This window comes from Talpa europaea, assembly GCF_964194135.1.
Source record: "Talpa europaea genome assembly, chromosome: 4".
NCBI classification, from domain to species: Eukaryota; Metazoa; Chordata; class Mammalia; order Eulipotyphla; family Talpidae; genus Talpa; species Talpa europaea.
In genome coordinates, this window is record NC_140070.1 from 39957118 (window position 1) to 39984189 (window position 27072).

At 38.1% G+C, this 27072-nt stretch overlaps 3 protein-coding genes across 3 annotated transcripts in view; 1 reads left to right on the forward strand and 2 right to left on the reverse strand.

Moving 5' to 3' along the window:
- Nucleotides 1-28: 28 nt before the first annotated feature.
- Nucleotides 29-27072, forward strand: part of GTF2E2 (general transcription factor IIE subunit 2) — a gene marked incomplete at both ends in the record, with an annotated part of 58548 nt that continues 31504 nt past the window's right edge. Inside the window, 2 exons of the mRNA XM_084231886.1 lie at nucleotides 29-200; nucleotides 21228-21319. Coding sequence (XP_084088012.1) covers nucleotides 29-200; nucleotides 21228-21319 — 264 coding nt within the window. The remainder of the gene's footprint in view (nucleotides 201-21227; nucleotides 21320-27072) is intronic.
- On the reverse strand, nucleotides 4818-5712 carry LOC311169560 (signal recognition particle 14 kDa protein-like; the record flags this gene model as incomplete). Its single annotated transcript, XM_084231617.1, has 1 exon — nucleotides 4818-5712. One exon carries the CDS (start codon nucleotides 5710-5712, stop codon nucleotides 5368-5370), a length of 345 nt encoding a protein of 114 aa, XP_084087743.1. The 3' UTR covers nucleotides 4818-5367.
- On the reverse strand, nucleotides 10422-10718 carry SMIM18 (small integral membrane protein 18; the record flags this gene model as incomplete). Its single annotated transcript, XM_084232023.1, has 1 exon — nucleotides 10422-10718. The coding sequence occupies one exon, from the start codon at nucleotides 10716-10718 to the stop codon at nucleotides 10422-10424; it is 297 nt and encodes a 98-aa protein (XP_084088149.1).

The window sequence follows — 27072 nt, forward strand, 5'->3', positions numbered from 1 at the left end:
TAATCTTTTCTTTAATCTTTGCAGCATTATGGATCCAAGCCTGCTGAAAGAACGGGAGTTATTCAAAAAACGAGCTCTTTCCACTCCTGTGGTAGAAAAACGTCCAGTATCTTCTGAAGCATCATCATCATCATCATCATCGAAGAAGAAGAAGGCAAAGCTAGAACATGGAGGATCATCAAGCTCTAAACAAATTTCTGGTAAGTAAAATTGTTTAGGACTGTTTTAGGTTTTACTTTTCAGGAAACCATTTAGTCATGGCAAGTTCATTTTTCAGTTGAACATTTTATTGATTGGTGAGTGCTGTGTTAAGTATGAGATGAAACAATAAGAATTTTTTGCTCTTAAGATGGTAAGTCTTGGGGCCTCCCTGGTGGCGCAGCGGTTGAGCGCTGGGTTGCGAAGCTGCCCGCAGCCTCTGCAGCGCTGGTTCGATCCCCGGCTGCTCCCCGGCCACCAGAGGAGGGTCCCACATGGCGCGCAGACCTCTCCTGCCGCCCGCTGCTCCTCTCAGCAGTGTACTTCGGTCCTTCTGCCTGTTCTGCTCCCTGCTCTGGCTCTGGTGGATTCTCTCACCCTCCTGTGCCCTCCTGTGCTTCTGACTGTGCCCAGTGCTTGTGTGAATAAATAAATAAATCTTTAAAAAAAAAAAAGATGGTAAGTCTTTTTGTAGTTGGAATTTAGATTCTTTTTAAAAGGATAACTATTGAAATTACTTTTTTTTTTTTTTAAGATTTATTTATTCATTCACACAACAACCGGGGTACAGGCCAGATGCGCAGGAGGGTGAGAGGATTCACCAGAGATAGAGCAGGGAACAGCACAGGCAGACTGACTGAAATACACTGCTGAGGGGAGCAGCGGGTGCGACAGGAGAGTTCTGCCGCGCCATGTGGGACCCTTGCTGGCCATCTGGGATCAAACTGTTACTGCAGAGGCTGCGGACAGCTTCACAGCGCTGCGCTCAACCGTCTGTGCCACCAGGAGAGGCCCGAAACTACATATCTTACAGCTCACTTATTTTAAGTGTATAGTTAAAAGATTTCTAGTAAATTTACACTGTTATGCCACCTGCCTAGCAGAGATCGCTTGTGCCCATTTGCATTTGCTCCTTATTACCACTCTAGCCCAGATAACCAATGGTCTATTTTCTGTCTCCATGTATTTCCCTTTCTGGGTATTTCACATGGACAGAATGGTATAGTTGGTCTTTTATGTGGCTTCTTTTACTTGGCAAGATTTAGTGTTTCAGCCATGTTGTAGCATGTATTAGTATTTCATTCCATTTTTTTGCTGAAGAGTATCCACTGTGTGGATGTACCAGAATTTGTTTATTCACTAGTGAACATTTAGATTATTTCAAATTTTTGGCTATTATGAATAGTGCTGGTGTGAACATTCATGTATAAGTTTTTGTCAGAACGACATTCTTTCACTTGGAGAGGGACCTAAGTGAAATTTATGGGTTATGTGGTAAATTTATGTTTGTGTAGGTTTTTTTTTTTAAGATTTATTTATTTATGCATATAAGAGCTGGGGTGTATGCCAGAGGTGCGGGGGAGTGGGGGGGGGGGGAGAGGATTTATCAGAGACAGTAGGGAGGAACAGAGACAGAGCAGAACAGGCAGATCTACTGAAATACACTGCTGAGGGGAGCAGCAGGCGAGACAGGAGAGGTCTGTGCCGTGTGGGTTGTCGCCCTGGCTGGGGATCGAATTCGTGCCACAGTGGTTGCCAATAGCTTCATAGTGCTGAGACTTAACCCCTTGCGCCACTGGGGAGGCCCAAATTTATGTTTGTGTTTTTAAGAAATGATCAAAATGGTTACACCATTTTACATTCTCACATTAATGCATGAGGGTTCCAGTTTTTACTCATTTTTGCCAAAACTTGTTATTCCTTTTCATTCTGATCATAACTGTACTAGTGAGTGTGAAGTGGTATTATTGTGATTTCAATATGTAGTTTCCTAATGGCTAATGATATTAAACATTGTTCCAAGTGTTTATTGACTATTCATGTGTCTTCTATGGTGAAATACCTATTCAGAATTTTTGCCCACTTAAAAAAAATTTTTTTTCCCTATGGATTTGTAAGAGTTCTTTATATATTATAAGTACAGTTTCTTGATCCTGTATCACTTATGTTCTTGGTATTATAGCAAAGAAATGGTATAATTAACTCAAGATGATGAAAATGTGCTCCTGTGTTTTCTAAGAGTTTTCTCTCTTATATTTAGATCTGTGATAAGTTAACTTATTGCATATGGATTAACAGAAGGGTCTAAATTAAGTTTTGTGTATGGTTATTCTGTGTCCCTGTGTTATTTTTTGAGAGGACAGTATTTTCCCTACTGGCTTTGGCACTAGTGTTGAATATCAGTTGACTACATGAAAGAGTTTATTTTTGGAATATATGTATTTTTGGAATATATATTAACATATATTGATCCTTAAGTCAGTAGTACTCCTTTTATTTTTATTTTTTAAAAAGATTTATTTATTTATACAAGCACTGGGTACAGTTAGAAGTGCCAGAGGGTGAGAGAATTCACCAGAGCAGGAAACAGAAGAGGCAGACTGACGATACACTGCTGAGGGGAGCAGTGGGCGGCGGGAGAGGTCTGCATGCCATGTGGGACCCTCAACCGGTGGCCGGGGATCGAACCGGTGCTGCAGAGGCTCCGGGCAGCCTCGCAACCCAGCGCTCAACCTCTGCGCCACCAGGGAGGCCCAGTAGTACTCTTGATTATGGTAACATTATAGTTAAATTTTGAAATTGGGGAGTATAATTCCTTCTACTTTGTTCTTTTTGAGATTGTTTTGTTTTTTCCTAGACCAGTCCATCCACATCTGCAAAAGAAGCAACTAAGATTTTGATAGGGATTGCATTGAATCTATAAATCAGTTTAAAAAAAACCCCAAATATGTATATATGAATACCTATATATAAGTAGAGAAGAATTGCTCTCTTGACAGTATTCAGTGAGCATAAATATTTGTTTTTAATTTTCAATATTTTGTAGTTTTTTAATATATAAGTCTTACGTTGACTGTTAAATTTATTATTTTATTCTTTTTGATATGATGAAATTTTTTCCTTAAGAAATTTCTTTGATTTTTGAGTTGTTTATTACTAGTATGTAGAAATAAGATAGATTTTTTTTATATATTGATCTTGTATTCTTCAAACTTTCTGGGCTAGTTTTTCTTTTTTCCTAAAACAGATGCCCTTTACTTTTCTTGATTGTCTAGTCTGGCTATTATGTTGAATAGAAGTAATGAGAGTGAACATCTTTGCTTGTTTCTGAACTTAGGGTGAAAGCATTATTGAGCTATTACATATGATGTGCAGGTATCTTGTTAGATGCCCTTTATCAGGTTGAAGAAGTTCCTTTCCATATCTAGTTTGTTAAATGTTTTTAATCATAAAATGGGTATTAGATGTTTTCAGAGTGTTTCATCTGCTTCTATTGAGACGATTGTGTTCTTTATTCTGTTACTATGATATATTACATTAATTGATTTTTAGTTGTTAAACCAACCTTGCATTCTTGAAATATTACTTGGTCATACATAGTAGTAACCTGTATTATTTGTTGTGGAATTCAGTTTGTAGATACTTTGGGATTTTTGTGTCTTCATGAGGAATATAGCCTATAGTTTTCTCCTCATGCCTGTCAGGGCATTTCTGGCCTCAAAGTGATTTAGATTTTATTTTCTGGAAGAATATATGCAGATTTGATATTACTTGGTAGAATTCACTAGTGAAACCTTCCTTCATGGAAAAAAAATTTTGTAAGAATTTCTTCTTAGGGCCTTCCCTGTGGCACAAGGGCTTAAGTCTCAACACTATGAAGTTGTCTACAGCCACTGTAGCATGAGTTCGATCCCTGGCCAGGGAGCTAACCTACATTGTGCAGCAGACCTCTCCTGTCTCGCCCACTGCTCCCTTCAGCAGTGTATTTCAGTCAATCTACCTGTTTTGCTCCCCACTCTGTCTCTGGTGAATCCTCTCATCCCTCCTTCCCCCCCATCTGTGGCCTGCACCTCAGCTCTCTATTTCTTCTTGAGTTTATTTTGGTATTTTGGGTTTTTTAGGAGTTTGTCCACTTTATCATCTACTTGTAAAAAGTTTTCCTAAGTATTCCCTTAAGAATCCTTTTAGTTTTGGGCCTCCCTGGTGATGCAGGTGGTTGAGTACTGTGCTGTGGAGTTGTCCACAGCCCCTGCAGCGCAGGTTCGATCCTGGCCGGCCAGCAAGGGTCCCACATGGCGTGGCAGACCTCTCCTGTCTCACCTGCTGCTCCCCTCAGCAGTGTATTTTGTCAGTCTGCTGGTTCTGTTCCCCACTCTGTCTCTGGTGAATCCTCTCGCCCTCCCGCACATCTGGCCTATACCCCGGTTCTTGTATAAATAAATAACTCTTTAAAAAAAACCAAACAATCCTTTTAGTTTCTGTAAGGTCCATAGCCCTCCCTTTCACTTGAAATTTTTTTGTTGTTGTTGATAAATAGGTTTAATGAAGATACATTGCTCTTCACACAGATGGCTACAGAGACTTTAAACTATAATCCAGGAATTTACAACCATGCAACCGAGATCAGTTAGCCATCTAAAACAAACTGGCTTCTTACAACTACCCTGTAAACACAGAAGCCCTTCTTTCATCCAGAATAACTATCTCACATGAGGACAATTATTATACGGGAATCAGAGATCTAGCTTTGTGGCCAAAAGGAAAAACAGCAATTCAGTGGTTAATTGGTGAAAGCTGGAAATTGGTTGTACTTCACTGTGCTGCTTTGCTTCTCCTCCTGCTCTTTTTTTTTTTTTTTAAAGATTTATTTTTTTTTTAATGCATACAAGGACTGGGGTACAGGCCAGAGGTATGGGTGGTGAGAGGACTCATCAGAGACAGAGTGGGGAACAGAACAGGTAGATTGATTGAAATACACTGCTGAGGGAGCAGTGGGCAAGACAGGAGAGGTCTGCTGCGCTATGTGGGTTTCTCCATGGCCGGGGATCGAACTCATGTTGCAGTGGCTCGAACTCATGCTGCAGTGGCTGCGGACAGCTTCACAGGTTGTGTCTTTTTTTTTTTTTTAAGATTTATTTATTTATACAAGCACTGGGTACAGTCAGAAGCGCGGGAGGGTGAGAGAATTCACCAGAGCCAGAACGGAGAGCAGAGCAGGCAGACTGACGAAGTACACTGTTGAGGGGAGCAGCGGGCAGCAGAAGAGGTCTGTGCGCCATGTGGGACCCTCCCCCCGGGGCTGGGGATCGAATCTGCAGAGGCTGCAGGCAGCTTCGCAGCCCAGCACTCATCCACTGGGCCACCAGGGGAGGCACCACAGGTTGTGTCTTAACCCCTTGCACCACCAGGAGGCCCTGCTTTACTTTTCTTACTCTTGCTCTTTTTGTCCCTCTTCAGACCATCCATGTGAACTCTCAGTAGGTTTGAATAAGCCATCTGAAACTTTCTCACTTCTTTGGAGCTCACCATAGCGCTGATCTTCTTTTTTCCATTAGTAGCTCTTAACAGACACTTGTCAGAAGGCTCAAACCCTTCCACAGAACCTTTCCTTGGAATAGATTTAGTTTGACCATCATACTTCTTCAGGGTGATGAAAATGCTGCCTGACACCCAGCACTTCTGGAAAGGCCTGGTCAGCTCCGACAGGCACTGCTTGCTCTCAAGCAGCAACATTCCCACGCTGCTGGTTGTGCCCGGTTGGCATAAGCCCCTCTTTAATTTTAGGAATTTGTGTTTTTTTCTTGCTAAGGTTTGCCAATTTTGTTGATCTTTTCAAAAAGCCAACTTTTGGTTTCATTGATTTTTTTTTTTTCCCTTTAAAAATATTATTTCCTGTTAAAATAAAAAAAAAATTAAAAATTAAAAACACACACACACAAATTATTATTTCCACTGCTGTATTTACTATTTCTTCCTTGCTTATTATGGGTCTAGTTTATTTTTATACTATTATCTTTTGTTTTTTTTAAAGATTTATTTATGCATACAAGAGCCCCAGCCAGAGGTGCAAGGGGTGAGAGGAGACACCAGAGACAGAGTGGGGAACACAATAGGCTGATCCACTGAAACACACTGTGGAGAGGAGCAGTGGATGAGACAGGAGAGGTCTGCTGTACCATGTGGATTGGCTCCCTGGCTGGAATTTGAGCTCATGCTGGAGTGGCTGCGGATTGCTTCCTAGTGCTGAGACTTAACCACTTGCGCCTCTAGGGAGGCCCCCAGACTGTTATCTTTTAAACAAGAAGATCAGTGTAACTTAAGGCACAACAGAATTTATTTGCCTACTTAAAAATGTGGCAATAATAATCTTTATTAATGTGATTTTTTTTAGATGTTCTTCAAGCTGTTTTACTAACTAATGTTAAAGCAGAGCTAGTCTTTTTACCAAAGTAGGGCTATCATTCTTATTACCATATAAATTTAGCTTGATTATCTTTCATTCCTATGTAGTTTATATTGAATTATAGTGAACAAAATTTTTTAAATTGTTGCAAACGTTAAAGCACGGTGTCACTCCTAGACCAGGTCTTTTAGACCTGCTTAAGAATATCTTTGCCATTTGTAGTTTTGACTATAGAGTAGGGAATTTCATCTTCACAAAGAGCAGATCTCAATAACAGGGAAAGCCTGTATAGGCATTACTTTTCTTGGTTGACCACACTTATTCTTGGAAGTGTTAGAATAGGATAAGCTACTTTGTGGAGCGTCCTAAAATCTCAGTAGCTTAAAATAACAAATGTTTGTTTCTCTTTCTTTTTTTTTAAGTTTTATTTATTTATGCATACAAGAACTGGGCTATAGGCCAGAGGCGTGGGGGGTGAGAGGATTCACCAGGGACAGAGCGGGAAACAGAACAGGCAGATTGACTGAAGTACACTGCTGAGGGGAGCAGCAGGTAAGGGCGAGTCAAGAGAGGTCTGCTGCACCATATGGGTTGCTCCCTGGTGGGCCAGGGGGATTGAACTCGTGCTGCAGTGGCTGTGGACAGCTTAATAGGTTGTGTCTCAACCCCTTGCACCATGAGGGAGGCCCCATGTTTCTCTTTCATACCACATATTTATCATGGTTTGACATGGGTCTCAGCTCATTATAGTCTCTCGAGGCTCAGGCTATGGAGACCTGATATTTCAAATATGCCTAATATCTGGTCTAGAGGGGAAAGGGAACTTGAAGGTCCTGCACCTGCTGGCCCTAAGGTGACACACATCATTTCCACTCATAACTTGTTAGCAGAGCTAGTTACAGGACTGTACCTAGCCAAAAAGGATTCCTAACTACAGTGTTACCATGTGCTCAGAAAGAGGAGAGCTGGAACTATTGAGTGTAAACACTACAGACTACCATGCCCCCTTATAGGTCACTATCATTGGATTATCAGATTTGCTGCTTACCAGAGCTCCTGATTCAGCTTTTCTCCTGTCCATTCTTGGTAAAACTATCGCTGATTTTTCTGGACATAAATCTGATGTCACTCTGGTTAAGGCTGATAATCATAAACTTTTCAGATAAAGCCCATCTTTTCCTGCAGCCTGCCTGTTCTGTTCTCTCTTTTATGGCCATACCTCACTGTTATCTGTGTCCTCTGTCCTAATGATATGACTGATAACTCTTCTAACTTGCTTTACTCTCTTTTGCCTCTTGGGTTTTTGCTCCTTATTTCCTGTTCCTGCAAGATTTTTTCCCTACTTCTTCCCCCTTTTTTTTTTTTCTTTTAAAGACTTATTTATTTATTTGTACAAGCACTGAGTACAGTCAGAAGCGCGGGAGGGTGAGAGAATTCACCAGAGCGGGGAGCAGAGCAGGCAGAAGGACTGAAGTACACTGCTGAGGGGAGCAGTGGGCGGCAGGAGAGGTCTGCGTGCCATGTGGGACCCGCCTCTGGTGGCAAGGGAGCAGCCGGGGATCGAACCGGCGCTGCAGAGGCTGCAGGCAGTTCGCAACCCAGCGCTCAACCACTGCGCCACCGGGGAGGCCCCGCAAGTTTCTTTTTTTTTTTTAAATTTATTTATTTATGCAAGAACTGGGGTACAGTGAGAGGCATAGGAGGGTAAAAGAATTCACCAGAGATAGAGCGGGGAGCAGAACAGGCAGACGGACTGAAGACACTGCTGAGGGGAGCAGCGGGCGAGACAGGAGAGGTCTGCTGTGCCATGTGGAATTCTCGCTGGCTGGCCGGGATCGAACCTGCACTGCAGAGGCTGTGGACAGCTTCATAGCGTGGCGCTCAACCTGCTGTGCCACTGGGGGAGGCCCCAGCTTGCAAGTTTTGTCTTTTTCTTAACCCTTTGTTTGGTTTCTCTATATTCCGCAGAAACGTGAAACCATCTGATATTTACTTTTTCCTTCTGACTTATTTCGCTGAGCATAATCCCTTCCAGCTCCATCCATGTTGCCACAGATGGCGCGAGTTTATCTTTTTTTGATCACTGGGTAGTATTCCACTGTGTATATACCATATCTTATTGATCCAGTCATCTGTTTTGGGACATTTAGATAGTTTTCCTTTCTTTGCATTGTAAGTAGTGCTGCAATAAATATATATGGTAAGGATTTCTAAGTTTACTGTTTGTGAAAATATGTTTTTTAATCATGCTCAAAATAACTCCTGCTTATCAAAGTCTATCTTGTATATCTGAGTTTCGCAGCCCTTTAAAAGTTGGTTACATTATTTGTGTTTATTTCTAATGTTATAAAGTTAAATAAAAATTTTGTGGAAAACAATTTTAGACCATCAATTAGGGTTTTCTAAATTGAAAATGACAGATTTCTGGTGTCTTCTTATCACCACAGTTAGTTATTGTAAAAGGATTATTCTGTCAGGGCCTCCCTGGTGGTGCAAGGAGTTAGGCACCGCACTGTGGGGCAGTCTGTAGTCTCTGCAGCATGAGTTCGATCCCTGGCTGGCCAGGGAGCAACCCACATGGCGATGCAGACCCCTCCGTCTTGCCTGCTGCTCCCCTCAGCAGTGTGTTTCAGTCAGTCTGCCTGTTCTGCTCTCCACTCTGTCGCTGGTGAATCCTCTCACCCCCCCGCATCTCTGGGCAGTACCCCAGCTCTTGTATGCATAAATAAATGAATAAATAAATCTTTTAAAAAAGGATTATTCTGTCAGTAGAGATAAAAATGTTCTTTATAATCTCTAGCATTGTTTTCTGCCCTCCCCCCTAAATATATCAGCTATTTTAAATTTTCTGTAGTTCTTTTTAGGTTTTACTATATTATTGACTAAGCTATGTCATCTGTAATTGTACTAAAATGTTCTGAATTTTTTACTTCACATTTCAGATATTTTTTGTTTTGCCATAAATTTCAGTCATTTTTAAAATAATCCACTACATTTAGTTAAAGGCTTAGTTATTTCCAATCTTAGTTATTTTAAGTAATGCTGCTGCAAACATCTTTGTATCTTGAGCTTTTTTCTTTTGAATTAATTTCTTGGAGTGACATTACTGGTCTAAAGATAGTATAGTATAGTAGATAAGAGCATGCTTTGGTTTGCTTGTGGGTAGTAGCATATTAGTTTTATGGTCAAAAAATGTATTTGTACCTTCTTTGGAATTCCAAGACATAAAGCTAATATTTCCTAACAAGTGTTAAGTGGTCCTTTCCACTGACTTTTTTCCTACTATTTTCTGCATTGGGTATATTAGCCCTTTGGAATGTGAATATGAGAAGCAAAATGAAAGAACAAGCTCAAAAATGCAGTTTAGGGGATGTGCTAGTTAAGTTTCTGTTCAAAAATAGTCTAGCCCTTCTTAGACCATGTTTTTCTTACTAAACACAAAGTCAGTTTTATGAACATTTATGCAGATAAAGTCAGTTTTATGAACATTTTTGCAGATATACTTGTGACTTTCCTGAGTATTTTGAGCTTTTTTTTTTGTCCCCACACAATTATCCTACATAAAACTTAGTTATTAAAAAAAGTGTAAGTTATCTTCAGAAAACATTGCCATTTCTTTAATACCTTTATAAGTAGAAGTATTTTACTTTGGATTTAGATAGGCATTCTAAATAGCATTTAGATTACCAAAACATATGGTGTATTCTACTCTTCTTCTACATTTATATTATACCTGATTTATTTCGATGGCATCATTAGGTATGTTTATGTTTTCCAGTTTACCTCTTGCTACTTAATATTAAGTTCTAGGAATCTTTTATCCAATTTTTGAAGTGTCATTTTAATAGGCTGATAAATTATTCATGTTTATGAAATTTTAATGTATGTTTAATGAATACACACAGAAAACGCACATTTAACTCATTTTGTTTTTCTAGTAGAAATCTTTTAACTATTCAAAGTTTGAGTTGGCCTCAGAAAATTCTTATTTCTCAGAAGTTGAAGGCTGCTTTCAAAGATGTTCGTCTGATGTAACATGCTAGACCACTTCAATTTCACGTTTTCTGATGTTGTCCATCATACTTCTAAGAGGATTAGGTTCGCTTTTCAAGTCTTTCACAGTTTTGTTTTTTACACAGCAGCAGCAGTCAAGTACTTCGTAAAGGAAAGCCAGGATCACTAAAGATACCACTGTAAATATAAATAAAAGCAGAATGACAAAGCAGGCAGTGTTCCAGTTATCATGGAAAGGATAAATTTTTTGAACTTGAAAACCAAGGTACTGATAAACAGATGTAGTGGTTTCATTCCAGAGGCTGGAGCTCAAGGAGGCCATCCTTAGTGAGTCCACTTCCTGTATTGCTCTTTTGAATCTGTAAAAAAGGTAAAAATGAATATATGTGACCAAACTCTACAGATGTGCCAATTTAAATCTCAGCACTAAGATTTGTTAGTAAATCTATATAGGTAGCAGCATGAGTCTTTCTTATTTTCTGCCAGAATAAAAACCTGAATGGTATATTTGAATATTTTCTGTATCTATGCCAATGTACTGTGTAAATCATACTATATGTACTTTTTAATGCATGTGGTTTATTTTTTTAAATTTTACCTTTCAAAGTATTTTTTTTTAAAGATTCATTTTATTTATACAATAGCTGGGGTACAGGCCAGAGGTGTGGGGGTGAGAGGATTCGCCAGAGACAGAGTGGGGAACAGAACAGGCAGATGGACAGAAAGGGACAGGAGAGTTCTGCCGCGCCATGATTTTTAGACAAGTATGTTTTCAGATTTATATACAGAAATTGCTAGTAGAATGGAATGGGCCGCTGAATGGGTTTAAAATTTTACTAAAGTGGCCACTGACTTGTTATCTACAAAAAATCTTAGCATTTTAAGATTGTGTTCTTCATGCACTCCTAGAAAAGATTTTTCATTAGCCTTGTTGATCCTTCTCACCTTCTTGGTTCAATGTATTTCTGTCACTTATTTGTGTGCTGTTAATCCTCAAGGACAGGTGAGCTGAATCAGGAAATGATTGCTCAATGAAAAGTAGTAGAGGGAGACAAAAGACAAATAATGACAACTTTTCAGAATAACAGTAGTGAAATTTCAGGTTAAAGTTGCCTAAGAGGAGACCCTAATTTTAGGACTTTTGTTATGTACATGATAGTCTTAATGTTTAAGTACATAAATGACCTGTGGGCATAAATATTTAAAAAAAAACCCCAAATCAGTCCCAAAAGTTATCGTTTACTAAATTTTTATTGCTTTTCACATAATTTGCACTGATGATATCTTATAGGCAAACAGGGCATCCTGCCAGTTTGATGTTAAAATGACAAAGACAATGTAGCCTGCCAGTTGGATGAGACCTGAGACTGGTGGCCAGGCAACTGCGAGATTCTTGTCTTCTGGATAGCAGAAGCATGCTGACCCATTGGAGGTAAGGTCAGCTGTCAGATATTCCTAGTGTTCGTAGTGCACCAAGACACCAACTTTCGGGCCTCCCTGGTGGCGCAAGGGGTTAAGTATCGCACTGTGAAACAATCTGCAGCCTCTGCAGCATGAGTTTGATCCCCGGCTGGGCAGGGAGAAACCCACATGGTGCGGCAGACCTCTCCTGTCTTGCCCACTGCTCAGCAGTGTATTTTGGTCAATCTGCCTGTTCTGTTCCCCACTCTGTCTCTGGAGGATCCTCTCACCCACCCACATCTCTGGCCTGTGCCCCAGCTCTTGTATGTATAAATAAATAAATTAAAAAAAAAAAAAAAGACACCAACTTTCCCATTACAGGGATCACCTTAGAGGCCTTGCCTGGTCAGCACCTGAGTGGAGAAACTGGTGAATTTGAGTGTTTCGTAATGGCACTGACTGCTAAGCACATATGACAGGCTAGCAAAGGAGTACTGGTACATGGGAGCCTCATGCTTGAAGATGTTGCAGTAGATACCAGCCACAATTAGTGCAAGTACTTGGTTCATTAGCACCAGGTACTGTGTCTATGGCTATGTGGCTGTGTCCCCATAGCTTCGGGTCATCTCTCCTATAGCATACCCCAAATCAGGTAAGATATCCTAGAGCCCTATGGCATAGAAGAGCAGAATCAGGGCCTGCCAAGTTGGGGTGGTCTCTTGTAAGCTCTGTCCAGGTAGCAGGGGAACTTCATCGGAGGCCTTGGGCTCAGTGCCATATACACACGTTTTCACTAGAGGGAAGCAGAGACCCCTGCCTGTCTCCAGGTAGTTCTTGTACCGGAAGTACTGCATTAGCATGTAGCCAGGTACCATAAAGCTGGCATAGCCAGCAGCATTAACCAAAAAGTGGACCATGTCCGTTTCTGGGTCCATGACTCTGGAGGGGCTTCCGGGGTCTCCCCACCTGCCCCCAGGGAGCAGAGTGCAGCCAGCCCCACCACTGGCCACCATCTGTTATTTATGGTCCAGCCACATGGGGGGTACTGGGACGATGGGGATCTCTGGGCCCATGCACTCCCACTGCTGTGCCTCGCAGCAGTCAGTGAGCCCTCTTTTAAGATTTTTAGCTCTACTCAAAGTCTGATATTCCTGGGAGGGGTAATAAACACTGTTGCAGTTATTTTTACTTCGATGTGAGTGAGCTTCAAGTTCTTTTTAAAAAGCATAGTCAAACGAGGAGAGGGAGGAGAGGAGTGTGAGTAGCACCTTGTGGTAGGTAAAGATCAGGAAAAGTTTCTTAAGGGTCTATTTAATATTTTTATTTGGGCTAACCTAGAACCTCTCCAGCATTAATAAAAATATTCTCTAGGCCTTCTATTAAGACTTTATTTTTCAGGATAATTCCTTTCTAAAATCTGGATATTTCTTCTGAAGGTTTCTTTTCTAAATCTGGCATTAAGGTGATTACAGGGGGAAGAATGATAGGTAGAGTGAAGCATTTTCCACACTATACACCTCAAATTAGTCTGGTCCACATTATTAGTTTAGTCCACAATATAGCAATTTTAAATAAAAAGATTTTACCTTTAATTCTGTTTCCCTGAGATTTTTTTTTAATCTGTTTATTTATTTATACAAGCACTGGGTACAGTCAGAAGCGCGGGAAGGTGAGAGAATTCACCAGAGCCAGAGTGGGGAGCAGAGCAGGCAGAAGGACCGAAGTACACTGCTGAGGGGGGCAGCGGGCGGCAGGAGAGGTCTGCGCGCCATCTGGGACCCTCCTCCAGTGGCTGGGGAGCAGCCGGGGATCGAACTGGCACAGCAGAGGCTGCGGGCAGCTTCGCAACCCAGCGCTCAACCGCTGCACCACCGGGGAGGCCCTCCCTGAGATATTTTGTAGGAAAAAATTTATACTGGGTTGAAATTATACTGAAGTTATTATTTTGTGTTTTAATTTTCTTATAACTTTTAAAAAATTTGTTGGTATTTTTAAAACTAGGGAGACTTGTAAAGACTAATGTAAGGTATTATTTTAAGTTGAAATTTTAGTTGATTAGAAAGTTGGTTTAAAGAACTTCATATTCTAGGGCCTGCCCTGTGGCGTAGCGGTTGAGCGCTGGGTTGCGAAGCTGCCTGCAGCCTCTGCAGCACCAGTTCGATCCCCGGCTGCTGGGCTAGGGTCCCACATGGCGCAGGAGACTTCTCCAGCCGCCCGCTGCTCCCCTCAGCAGTGTGTTTCCTCGTTCTGCCTGTTCTGCTCCCCGCTCTGGCTCTGGTGAATCCTCTCACCCTCCCGTGCTTCTGACCTGTACCCAGTGCTTGTATAAATAAATAAATAAATCTTTTAAAAAAAGAACTTCATATTCTATTTATATTTGAAGTACAAGCGAACGGCCGAAAAAATTTTTAGGTACCCTCAACCTTATTAAATTAGAGGTATGGTAGAAGGAGGGATGGAGTGGGAGATCACTAGAGGCAGACACGCAGGCAGGCGTGCACAGGTTAAATTAAATAATTTGAAGTTAAGTTATACATATCAGTGAACTGTTCTTCTGGTTAAATTGTACTGTAGAGCCACACATTTGAACATTATGCATAAATAAAGTAACTAGTGATAAGGAAAGATTTTTAGTATATATTATTAAATGAAAAGACCTTGGTACAGGATAATATTTATAGAGAGGGGGAAATAATATATATTTTTATTAGCTTTTATCTGCACAAAAATCTTGGAGGGAGATATACAAGACACAGCTATGATTACAAGTGCCCTTCATGGTGTTATGAAACTACTACCGGTAGTCATTACTAGAAGCATAATTATGTCTAATTATGTCTTGTGGGATTGAAGAGTAGATTGGCAGTGGTAGGGATGTATGAGATTTATCAAGATATACCTTATATTATTTTGATTTTTTGAACCATTTGAATATATTACTTATTCACAATCAATGTGCTTCACAAGCTTTCCTAGGGCCTCCCCTGGTGGCGCAGCGGTTGAGCACTGGGCTGCGAAGCTGCCCGCAGCCTCTGCAGCGCCGGTTTGATACCCGGCCGCAGGGGAGGGTCCCACATGGCGCAGCAGACCTCTCTTGCCGCGCCCTCTGCTCCCCTCAGCAGTGTATTTAGTCATTCTGTCTGTTCTGTTACCCCCTCCGGCTCTGGTGAATTTTCTCACCCTCCAGCACTTCTGACTGTACCCAGTGCTTGTATAAATAAATAAATCTTTAAAAAAAAAAAAAAAGCTTTGCTAGCCTCTGGCTATTGTGAAATACATCTATTTGATATATGTATTGAGTGTTTAATAAATTCTTAAAAATTAAAATGAGGATTAGTAAACACTTTCCTTTTGATGAGATAGTATATTTTATCCACACAAAAATATGCCTGTAATAATTATGCTTCTAGTAATGACTCAGGATAGTTGTTTCATACCACCATGAAAGGCAGTTAAGTTTTGGTGGAAGCTTCTAAGCAGTTGAGGACAGTATATACATGTCAGCTTTGTGTTGTAAATGATGACAGGTTGTCACTTATGAATGTATTGATAACTGATGAATCACACAAAGCATTCACTCTTTAGTTAGCTTCTGGGCATATCTGAAAAAAGTAAACCAGGTCATATAAAGTCATTTTTGACCCTAAATTTAATGTGATTTATTCTCTTGAAGTAGAGTAGAGCTCTAGTAATTGTGCTAAATTTAGGGTAAAGTCTAAATTTTACTTGAATGGATAAGACATAATTAGACATGCAGAAAATCATAAACAGTTAGGATCTTCTCATAGTCAACTATATTTTTGAAATTACAATATAAATCAAGCAAATGCTGTAAACTTGCCTTATAAAGAATAAGAGAAAATACTGATAAAGTGAAAGAACAGCTCATTATACTTTTTTTTTTGGGGTTACTGGAATGGGAAATGTTAAGTAAATAACATATATATGAGATATTTGATAAGAGTATTCCTTAGACATATATGTATATATATTTTACTTTGTGTGTCATTTTAGATATATTTCCTTCATCTGTTTTCCCTCCTTTTTTAAAAAAGCCCTGATGTAATATTTATGAAGGTAGGACTTTGAACCTTGAATTGCCAGATCAGAATAAAATTATGCTTTTGCTCTGTTTATGATAAAAGCCCTTGAGTTGAATTCTCTAGTGCCCTTAAGCATATCACTTGGAAATATGATCTGTTGATCATAATAGCCTTTAAATACGGAGTAATTCACTCAGGCCTGAAACTCTGTGCCTTCAGACAGTTTGGTTGAAAGGACAATGTAACTATAAATACATTATAAATAAAATGTAGGCAATTACATTGTTAAAACAGTGTGAATGGTAGGGGTTTCTGTTTAGTTTACTTGAAATGAGTTACAGCTCTTTGCTTTATTTGACAAGTTACTTTAGTTTTGTCTTGAGATTTTTTTTGGGGACTCTATACATTGTATTATAGGCAGGAATATTTTCTAGGTAATTAAGCTAATATGCTAAACTGGAGAGCTCTAATTCCTTCATAGAACAATATTTGGATTTTGTAAGGGGTACTTTGCTCATGCTAACTGAATGCTGCTAAGAAATAGAAGGAATAAAAATTATGAAAAATCCTTTAAAGTATAAACTTACCAGTAAAGAAAAGGGCAGGAATTGGAACTTTAGGTCAATATGTATAGGTAATATCTTAGAACCTTAACATTTGCTAAACAATGGTAGTTTTACACTTGAGTATTTAAAATAAGAAATTTAGTCAGCAGTTGAAACTAATTTTAGTAGACATGAATGATTCTCAGCCATGAAAGTAATCATAATACCTCAAAAGGTGCATGCTACCTCCCTAATTCTTAGGATCTGTTTCAATTTTTAAATGTAGTTTATCAAAAAAGACTGTTTTGAGGATCAAAACTAACATTACATTGAAATACTGTGATAAATACGTATTTTTGTGTCAAAAAAATGAAAGGTTATTTAAGCAGGTTTTCATTTAATAAAAGCATGACGTGTAATATATATTACCGTAATAAAGACTAACATTTCACCATAAGGAGTTATTTTAATTAAAATGTTAGCTAAATCTGAAGCAGTAAAAATGATCTCTTTGTTTATAGTGTAATGCAGCCTACATAATACTTTTATGGTCTTTTTATATAAAAATCATAAGTCATAATCCTTCAACATTCTCTGCATCTGCACACAAAGTAAAAAAAAAAATTGGACTATTTTCTTGTATTTGCTAAAATATAACAGACTCTTTTATAAGTATCTGCTTTTTATTAGCTAGCATAATTTGCACATATAATCAATAATCAGAAAGCTTCATTCCAGGCTTTGCTGTTAGTCTAGGTTTTTCTTTAAGAAAAATCCTTTGTTAAGGCAGATGATACTGCTGAAATGAAATAGCGCAGAGAAAATGAAATTAGCAAGTAATCACTTAACATCCAGTGCTTATGGTTTACTCTAAGGTCTGGATATTGATCAGGTTCATAGAAAATGCCATGAATTTTCCATTAAGACATAGGTTATAAAGGTGCTTATCAAATAATGCAAGGCAGTCTTTATATTTTTAAATAAAATCCTATCAAGCAATGAAATAAAGATAATGCTTTTTTTTTGTTTCTCAGTAAGAACAAAGCTTTCTTCTTGTTTTTTATGGTAAAATATTTTCATAACGCCTAAGAAGGACATGCATTACTAAATGAAAAAGCTCATAAAACCTACCTCTTGTCTGAAAGGCTGCTGTTGAAGTGATGGTATCGTCTGTTTGTAATGCAGTCTGGTGCACAGCCAAGATGGAGCTGTGCTTCTATTGGTTGAAGCACAGTGCAGCTGACAGTTTCCTCTACATTCATTTGCATTAAGTCCTGCTCCCTTAAGAGTAAATCATTCATAAACTTGAATAGAGCTATCTGGTATATCAACTGTCACCCCCACACCTCTCTTTATTTTTTGTTTTTAAACTTAATTACTACATAGAAACTTGTAGATAGTAATACATTGATGATTCCTCAATGTTTAACTTCAAAATTTTACTTTCTGCAGTAAATATTTCAGTACTAAGGCTAGAAAATAATATCAAAAGAGGTTAGTAACCTAGGAAACAAGCAGTTCACACCAGGAAATGTGCATAAATTCTCATAAATGAAGTTTTCTTTTTTTTTTCTATACTGTTCATTATATAAAGCTTGCTGTTTGGAAGTGATTATTTCCATGTGGTCCTTGGATTTAGGAGAAATTCTGAGGGAGTAAAAATAAGGTTTCCAATTTGATATGTTGGGAGAGGGCTCGTTTTGGTAGCTACACCACCTGCGTTAAAAAAGCCATCTGAAATTTAAATGGTAGAAGAATGGATGTTGGATGTTTAAAGATAGTGTTGTTACTTACTGTATATTATTTAGAGTTATGGTATAAGCAAAATAGAATCAAGTTTTAAAATTATGGGAGTGGCTACTATAACAGCAGGAGGCCTGTTAAATGGTTACTATGTAGACTCATTTTTTAAAGTTGCTGAGGTCATAAAAGGGTATTTGTAAATATTCTCATTGTGTTTATTCATTTAACTATATTGAGTATTAACTATGTTTGGCATTGAGTTAAATGCTGGAGACTCCATGTATGTGGTTTATGGTTGACCATTTGTACTGTGCTTAGTCTTAACATATTGCCATAATTTTTCATGGTTTTCTTAGTTGAATAGTATTGTAGGGTACGCTTAATATTATTTTATTAAAGTTGAGTAAGAAAACATTAAATTGTATTTGTGAATTAATCTGTGTTAAAGGATAGGTTGTGATATATAGGGCAGCTTTCTTTGCCACTAACTGCATTCAGTTTTCTTGTATTTAAAAAAGAACAATAATACCTCCTAAGAAGGATTTTTGGGAGGGTTTAAATGTTTTAGCATGGAGCCTGGCAAATAGTAAGCATTAAATAAATGTTAATTACTATTATTGTTATGTGTGTCCTGAGCACCTTGGAATATGAACCATATCAAGTATTTTATCTCTGAAATAAAAAAGGTAAAGCTATCATTATTTGCAGATGATATGATTACACATAGAACCCTAAAAATGCACAGAAAAACTAATTAAAACAAACCAGTAAAGTAGCAGGTTACAAAATCAGTCCACAAAAAGCAGTACACTTTTGGGTCTCCATGGTGGCGCAGGCGATTGAGCGCCGCACTGTGAAGCTGTTCGCAGCCTCTGCAGTGAGGATTCGATCCCGGCCGGCCGGTGGAGAATCCCACATGGCACAGCAGACCTCTCCTGCCTCACCCGCTGCTCCCCTCAGCAGGGAGTATATTTCGTCAGTCTGCCTGTTCTGTCCTCGCTCTGTCTCTGGTGAATCTTCTCTCTCCCATGCATCTGGCCTGTACTCCGGTTCTTGTATAAATAAATAAATCTTTAAAAAAAAAAAAAAAAGTGGATTGCTTCTTAAAAAATAAAGGTACCCTTTCTATATGCAAAGTCAGTATGAAGAGGAAGAAATTAAGAACACTGTCCCATTTACAATTGTTCCCCACAAATTAAATACCTGGGAATAAAACCAACAAAGGAGGTGAAAGACCTATACTAGCAAAATTATAAAATATTGTTAAAAGAAATAGAAGACACTAAGAAATGGAAAGGCATTTCATGCTTGTGGATCAGAAGAATCAACATTATCAAAATGGCCAAAAAACCCAAAACAATTTTTACATTCAATACAATTCTAATAAAAATCTCAATGACAATTTCAAAGAAATGGAATATTGCTAAAATTCATGTGGAATCACAAAACCCCCAAAAGCTAAAGCCTGCCTGACCAAAAAGAGGAAGAACAGAGGTATTACATTCCCAGATTCCAAACTATACTACAAAGCCATAATAATAAAAATATGGTACTGGAACAAAAAACAGAAAACACAGACCAGTGGAATTGAAATGAAAGCTCAGAAATAAATCCACAGATACATGGTCAAGTAATCTATGACAAAGGAGCGAAGGATATACACTGGAATGAGGCTGGAAAAAATGGACTGTCACCTCTCAAAGAATGAAATTAGACTACTATTTTACATCCTACACAAAAATCAGCTCAAAATGGATGTAATTATTGTGAAAGCACATTGTAAGACATCTTTCTTGTTATTGTTTTTTAAGCTGTCACTTTCCCATTCCACCCTGCCCACAGCCCCTGCAACCACTAATCTACTTTGTCTTTATGGATTTGCTTATCTGAACAATTCATATCAGTGGACTCATACAACATGTCACCTTTCCTTTTTGAAAGCGATTTTTTTTTCCCCTTTTACATACAGTTTTTAATTCTACTGATACTGGTTCTTTCCACCATAATTTGAGTATCTCTTACTGCTATAAGAAATTTGAATCTATTTGGGGGACGGTTTCCTCAGTTAAGGCATTAGTAAAGTTGACTGTAATGTACCAATTAAGTTATTGTCAAAATTGTAACAAAGTTATCTTTGAAGGAAAATTGTATGTGAAGTCTCAAAAAATATATTCAGTAAAATCTTTTCACTAATCTTAAAGGAGTATAAGTTGCTATTTAGAAGTTTTTTTTTTAATCTCTGACATTTGTTACATTTGACTTGTGGTTCTAATGTATTCTTTAGTTTAAATTTTTACCAAATTGGTGTCCTAGATCAACTCTTTTATTTTACCTCTTCTTTGTGAATCAGCTGCTTGGGAACCTTACAGTATTTGACCCTGATTCCTTGCTAATAATAGAATGTGTACATCTGAAATGTTCTTCTAGTATAATTTTTTAAATTGTTCTTGCCTATGACTAATGGAAAATATTTATGATGGAGTGGCAGTATTAGGATTTCTAAAGTATGCAACCAAATGATAGACGTTCTGATTATTTTCTACACAGATTGCTCATTTCATGCTATTGTTCTTAAGTTTCCAATGTTTGTACAGTGATGTTGCTTGTGTTTAAAGTTTACTTTGAAATAGTTATGGTATCATTCTTAGAGTTAATTCTCATTTGTTTTAAGTTGATAAGTGGAGAGTGATGTAATAATTGATAATTTTACTTTTTTATCATTTGTAAGTATCCAGTCATGGTTTTAAATTTGCTAGAGAAGTTCTACGGATCAGATTGAGATTTGTATTGTCCTTGTGTTTAAAATACTTTGCTCCTAATTATGGAGGAAATCTTATCAAGACTAAGGAAAATGGTGAGATAAAGATATTTAGAAATATATTTGAATGCTTTTTGAGTTATATTTTTGTTCCTGTCCTTAGTGAAAAAATTGATAGTTTACTCAAATTTTTTTGCTTTTCACCAAATTTTCACAGTAAACAATTTACCTAATAGAAAAACTCATACAAGAAATATTTGACCATAATTAAAAAAGTCTTATTGCTTAAAAGTCATAATCACATCTAATATGACATGTAATTGTTTGAACCTCATTTCCAGATCATAGCAATGGATCATTTAACTTGAAAGCTCTATCAGGAAGCTCTGGATATAAGTTTGGCGTTCTTGCTAAGATTGTGAATTACATGAAAGTAAGTACTTTTCTCAGTTAATAAAAATTGTGTTAGCCTTTTGGCAGAAGAAGGGGATTGGAATTTAAGAAGCAAATTTGTATGTATTTGTCAAAATTTATCCAATTATGTTTTCAATATGTGTAATTTATTGTATGTCTTACACCTCAGTGAAATTATAAAAAATATTTCATGCCTTTTACATTTTGCTATGCTAGCATTGCAGTGATTCATCTAAGTATATTTGTTAATTCAAGAGCACAATTTATTCCCACCAGTTCACTTAATAGAAATGTGACCAGGTATTTGAGGTAGTTACCTCTTAGTACCTGCTTGCAAAAACAATGGGAAGAAGTGAGTGATTTATAGGCTATTCCATTTGATGTAAGAAGTAAAAATTTATATAGTCCAGGCAGATGGTGGTGATGGCTTTTCTATATTTTGGGGAGAAAATTAGAGAATTACTGAGGATCTTAGAAATACATTGAGTGCTCCAAAATTTTTGAATTTAATGTTTGATGGGAGATTTTGTATTTTTTGAAGTAGTTTCTAAGGTTTGATGATAATGACATTTTGTCTTTACTACAAACTTTGAATCCTAACTTCATTTCTTAGAATGAAATTCATTTACATTTAGTATGACTAAGTGATTTCTAATTTGCCCCTTTTGCAGTCTTTTTCTCATTTAGTTGCTGGTTGTATCTTTTGAAGAGTCGAAGAATTATGTTATTTCACATTCAGCTATTGTTTAACATAATTTTTTTAAAGATTTATTTATTTATGCATACAAGAGCTGGGGTACAGGCAGGAGAGGAGGTTGGGTGAGAGGATTCACCAGAGACAGAGTGGGGAACAGAACAGGCAGACTGACGAAATACACTGCTGAGGGGAGCAGCGGGCGAGACAGGAGAGGTCTGTCTGCTGGCCATGTGGGTTGCTCTGAGGCTGGTGGGGATTGAACCGGCACTGCACTGCAGAGGCTGCGGACAGCCTCACAGTGCTGTGCTCAACCACCTGTGTCACAAAGGAGGCCCCTATAATCTAATTTTATAATAATTTTAAAAGTATGAAAATGAAAAAGATGAAATTCAGTGGATGCTATTGTGTTACATTGCATCATTATAAATTAATAAAATATGAAGTGAGAAATGTGATAGAAGGTATGCTATTCCTTTTCTAAATTTATGTGCTTGCTCTTCTAATATCTGATATTCAGCTTTTAGGTATAAATAAAAGATGTTTCCAAAATAACTGGATGAATTTTATTTTAGGATAATTACTGAAGGAAAAGGATACCTATTGCAAAGAACAGATTGGTCTCATAGCTAGCACATGACTTTAAAAAAATAGAATTATTAAACTGTTTAGAAGATAGAATTCACTAACTAGAATAAAAAGTGCATGACTTGACAAAGTAGGTTTAAACTACCACATTAAATAATACACACTCAATCAAATAGTTCTGTGTAGTTTTGGTTAATGGGTTTTGTGTAGCATAATTTGAATAATTTGGTAGTCGTGGAAAAACTTTTTTTTTTTAAAGATTTATTTTTATTTATTTATACAAGTACTGGGTACAGTCAGAAGCACGGGAGGGTGAGAGAATTCACCAGAGCCAGAGCGGGGAGCAGAGCAGGCAGAAGGACCAAAGTACACTGCTGAGGGGAGCAGCGGGCGGCAGGAGAGGTCTGTGCGCCATGTGGGACCCTCCTCCGGTGGCCGGGGAGCAGCCGGGGATTGAACTGTGGGCAACTTCACAACCCAGCGCTTGACCGCTGTGCCACCGGGGAGGCCTGGAAAATATTTTTCATAGTTAAAAGAATCAGTCTCCCTAATTGATATTGCTTCAGTTTTTTGAATGTGGTTTTTCTTTAAGCTTTTTCTTTAAGGACCAGGAATGACTTTTGAGAATTACCAAGAATTGCTTACATTTAAATACTTGGAAAAAAATCTGTTTTTGTCATTAGATATACTAAAACCTCCTTTGCTTTTATAATTTCTCTTCTGAGAATAATCCATTTTTGAATAATATGACATGGATGGTGAGATGTGTGGGGATAGAAGAAAGCTGTTCAAAGAGAAACTGCTCTGAAGTGCCCTCAAATAATAGCATATCAGAATTTAGTATAAACAAGGGCCAAAATAGTCTGTTTTTAATTCTAATGAAAATGTAGAGTATAAGAATAGAAAACACATGAGTCCCTATAGTGGATTGTTTATTACACCTCAATTATCATTTCTGAAACTTCCCCCCTAACAATGTATTTTTGGCTTGTTCTTTTGCTTAGGTCTCTAGATTTACTACACCTCTAGGCATTATATCATAAATTCTGGGTGGAGGTGAGAATTGTACTTTTTGGTAAAGAAGGGAGTGCCTGTTTTGGAAAAGGAAAATACATATGGAAGGTGATCTATCAATTGATTCTTGAAAAGTTTTCAGCTGACCCTTGAAGGGATACCCTTATTGAGATCTGATAAAACTAAGAATTCAGAAAGAAAGCAAAAAGAGTCACCACCAACAAAGCTCCTCATGGTTTACTCATTTATATAGGAAACTTTTTTTTTTTTTTTTAAGATGCACTTCTTAATTGCTGAATGAGAATTATGTAGAGATGAGGCAGAGAAAGTTCAGGGGGTGCCAGGGGAACTGTTTGAGATAGGTATGGTAAGATTTACATCAAGAAATATTAAACAGGAAAAAATATTAAAGACAAATAGAAGAACTTCAAAATCGTAATACATTTGGCTTAGGGACAAACTCCTTACTATTTCCCAAGATGGTTATTGTGATGCAAGCTAATAGTTATAAAAGTAGCTAGGAAATGAAAAAAAAAAAAGATTAAATTCAATGGATCAGTTTAAGGAAATGGAATTTTATTTTGCTTTTTAAGAAGGATTTTTATAGGAACAGTTAATGTAAAACAAATTTTATTGTTTTAATTATCTTGAAAATTCCCTTCTGAAAGATACGTACCACTTTCTCTATGAGACACTGGTCCTGTGTACTTTGCATTTGGTAGATTGATTTTTTTCTTGCTCTCACCATTATCTATTTAATGTGAGTGTATCTCAGTTATGTAAAACATACCAAAAATTTTGGTTAGTTTGGTTTAGTCTTGCTTAGTTATTCTCAAGGTCATTCTTTAACCAACTGCATCAGCCTCATCTGGTATTTTGTTAGAAATAAAAATTCTTGGACTCTTTCCTACACCTGTGGCATCTGAAATGCTGAAACTGCAGCTCAATAGTCTAATTTTTAACAAACTCTTCAGGTGATTTGAAGAATGCTGAAGTGTGAAGACTACTTACCTAGATTCTATTTGAATTACTTCTGATGATTCTATATGAAGAAGAAACTCTTAAGTTCTGAGAAATAAATACCTTATTCATCTGTATAGCTCTTCTGATAGCAGGGCTGGGTTTGTAAATCTGTATTGATTTATAATTTCAAATAAAATATTTAAATTATGCACTATTTTTTCCTTATACATGCAGTATAAGAACCTTAAAAAACATGCAAAAAAAATCAGATTACTCATAAGAAGGATAAAATGTGATGAGGCAGAGCTTATTTTAAGAATGTAAGAGTGGGGTCTGCCTGGTGGTACTGGGGTTAAAAGTCTCAGACTGTCAAGCTTTCACCAGCAATTGCAGCATAAGTTCGATCACTGGCCAGGGAGCTAACTCATGTGGCACAGCAGACCTCTCCTGTCTCGCCCACTGCTCCCCACTGCAGTGTATTTTGGTAGATCTCTGGTGAATTCTCTCACCACCCCCCTACCCTCTGCACCTCTGGCCTATACCTCAGCTCTTGTATGCATAAATAAATATTTTTTAAAAATCATTTACGTTTTCTTTTTCTTTCCTTTTTTTTTTTTTTTTAAAGATTTATTTATACAAGAACTGGGGTACAGGTCAGAGGTGCAGGAGGGAGAGAGAATTCACCAGAGAGAGTGGGGAGCAGAACAGGGAGATGGACCAAAGACACTGCTGAGGGGAGCAGCGGGCGAGGCAGGAGAGAGGTCTGCCATGCCATGTGGGTTTCTCCCTGGCCGGGAATTGAACTTGTGCTGCAGAGGCTGTGGGCAGCTTCACAGTGCAGCACTCAACCACTGTGCCACCGGGAAGGCTCTAAAATAAATCTTTAAAAAAATTTTGTGATATAATTGACATGATGTCATGTTAGTTTCAGATGTATAATAGAATGATTCATTATTTTGAATATAGTGAAATGATCATGACAGTAAGTTGTTAACCTGAGTTTTTCCTTTTTAAAAATTTCCATCTTTTTTTTTTTTACGCTTAGTTTTTTTTTTTTTAGTTTTTTTTTTTTAATTTTTTTTTTTTTTAATAGAGGCATGCTTTATTTATTTATTTATTTGTTTGTTTTGTTTATACATGCACTGGGTACAGTCAGAAGCGCGGGAGGGTGAGAGAATTCACCAGAGCCAGAGCGGGGAGCAGAGCAGGCAGAAGGACCGAAGTACACTGCTGAGGGGAGCAGCGGGTGGCAGGAGAGGTCTGCGCGCCATGTGGGACCCTCCTCTGGTGGCCGGGGAGCAGCCGGGGATCGAACCGGCGCCGCAGATGCCGCGGGCAGCTTCGCAACCCAGCGCTCAACCGCTGCGCCACCGGGGAGGCCCACGCTTAGTTTTTTTTTTAACCATACATATCCATGTGGAAAACTTGTTCTCATGTGAAAATTCAGAGAAAGGGCCCTTTACCCAGGTGAACATTTGTGTTGAAAGGTAGAAAAAATATCGATCAGTTTGTTTTTAGTTCTTCAAAGTGATTTTTAGTAATGTTTGAGATTTGCTGATATCTTTCCCCATCCTCAAACCCAAACTACAGTACAAGATTTCCTTTTTCTACATGATTTTTCTAAAGATCCTGTTTTCCCTTGAAATCCAGAAGTTTTTTGTCACTTAAAGTAAAAGCATTTTTTTCTAGATCCTTGCACAAACTTAGAGTTCATATGATTAAAAAATGTTCAAGAAAGGTAGCTTTTGTAGTCATTTTTTATTTACAAAGCACTCAGTAAAATACGGCCTGTTACTTTTTTTTTTTTTTTGTGGGACCCTCGCAGGTGGCTGGTGAACCAACTGGTGCTGCAGAGGCTGTGGGCAGCCTCGCAGCCCAGCACTCAACCACTGCGCCACCAGGGGAGGCCCGGCCTGTTACTTCTCTAAAGCACTTTTTAAAAAATTTTCTCTCCAATTTTATTTTATTTAATTTTTTTAAATTTTAACTTTTTTAAGACAATATTTGCTTCCCCCAACCCACTCAGATTGAGTTCCCTTAGAATTTCTTCCCCAAGGCGCCCATGCACCATCACCACAGTCCCCTGTGCTTCTCCCTCCCTCTCTCTGATCCCTCTCCCTCTCCCTCCCCTGCAGTATGTCTCTGGTTTATAATTGTCTGTTTTTGCTTTGCTGTGTTTTGTACTGTTGTTACTTTTTTTTATACTCATGTCTTATTTGGTTCCCTTATATTCCGGTTATAAGTGAAACCATCCGATATTTTTCTTTTACCTTCTGGCTTATTTCACTGAGCATAATTCCTTCTAGCTCCATCCACATTGCTGCGAATGGCATGAGTTTGTCTTTTTTTGATTGCTGACTAATATCCCATTGTGTATATATACCACATTTTCTTGGGCCAGTCATCTATTTTTGAGCATTTGGGTTGTTTCCAGGTTTTGCCTATTGGAAATAATGCTGCAGTAAACATAGGTTACCGGTGCTCTTTTGAATCCCTGTTTTTGTGTCCTTTGG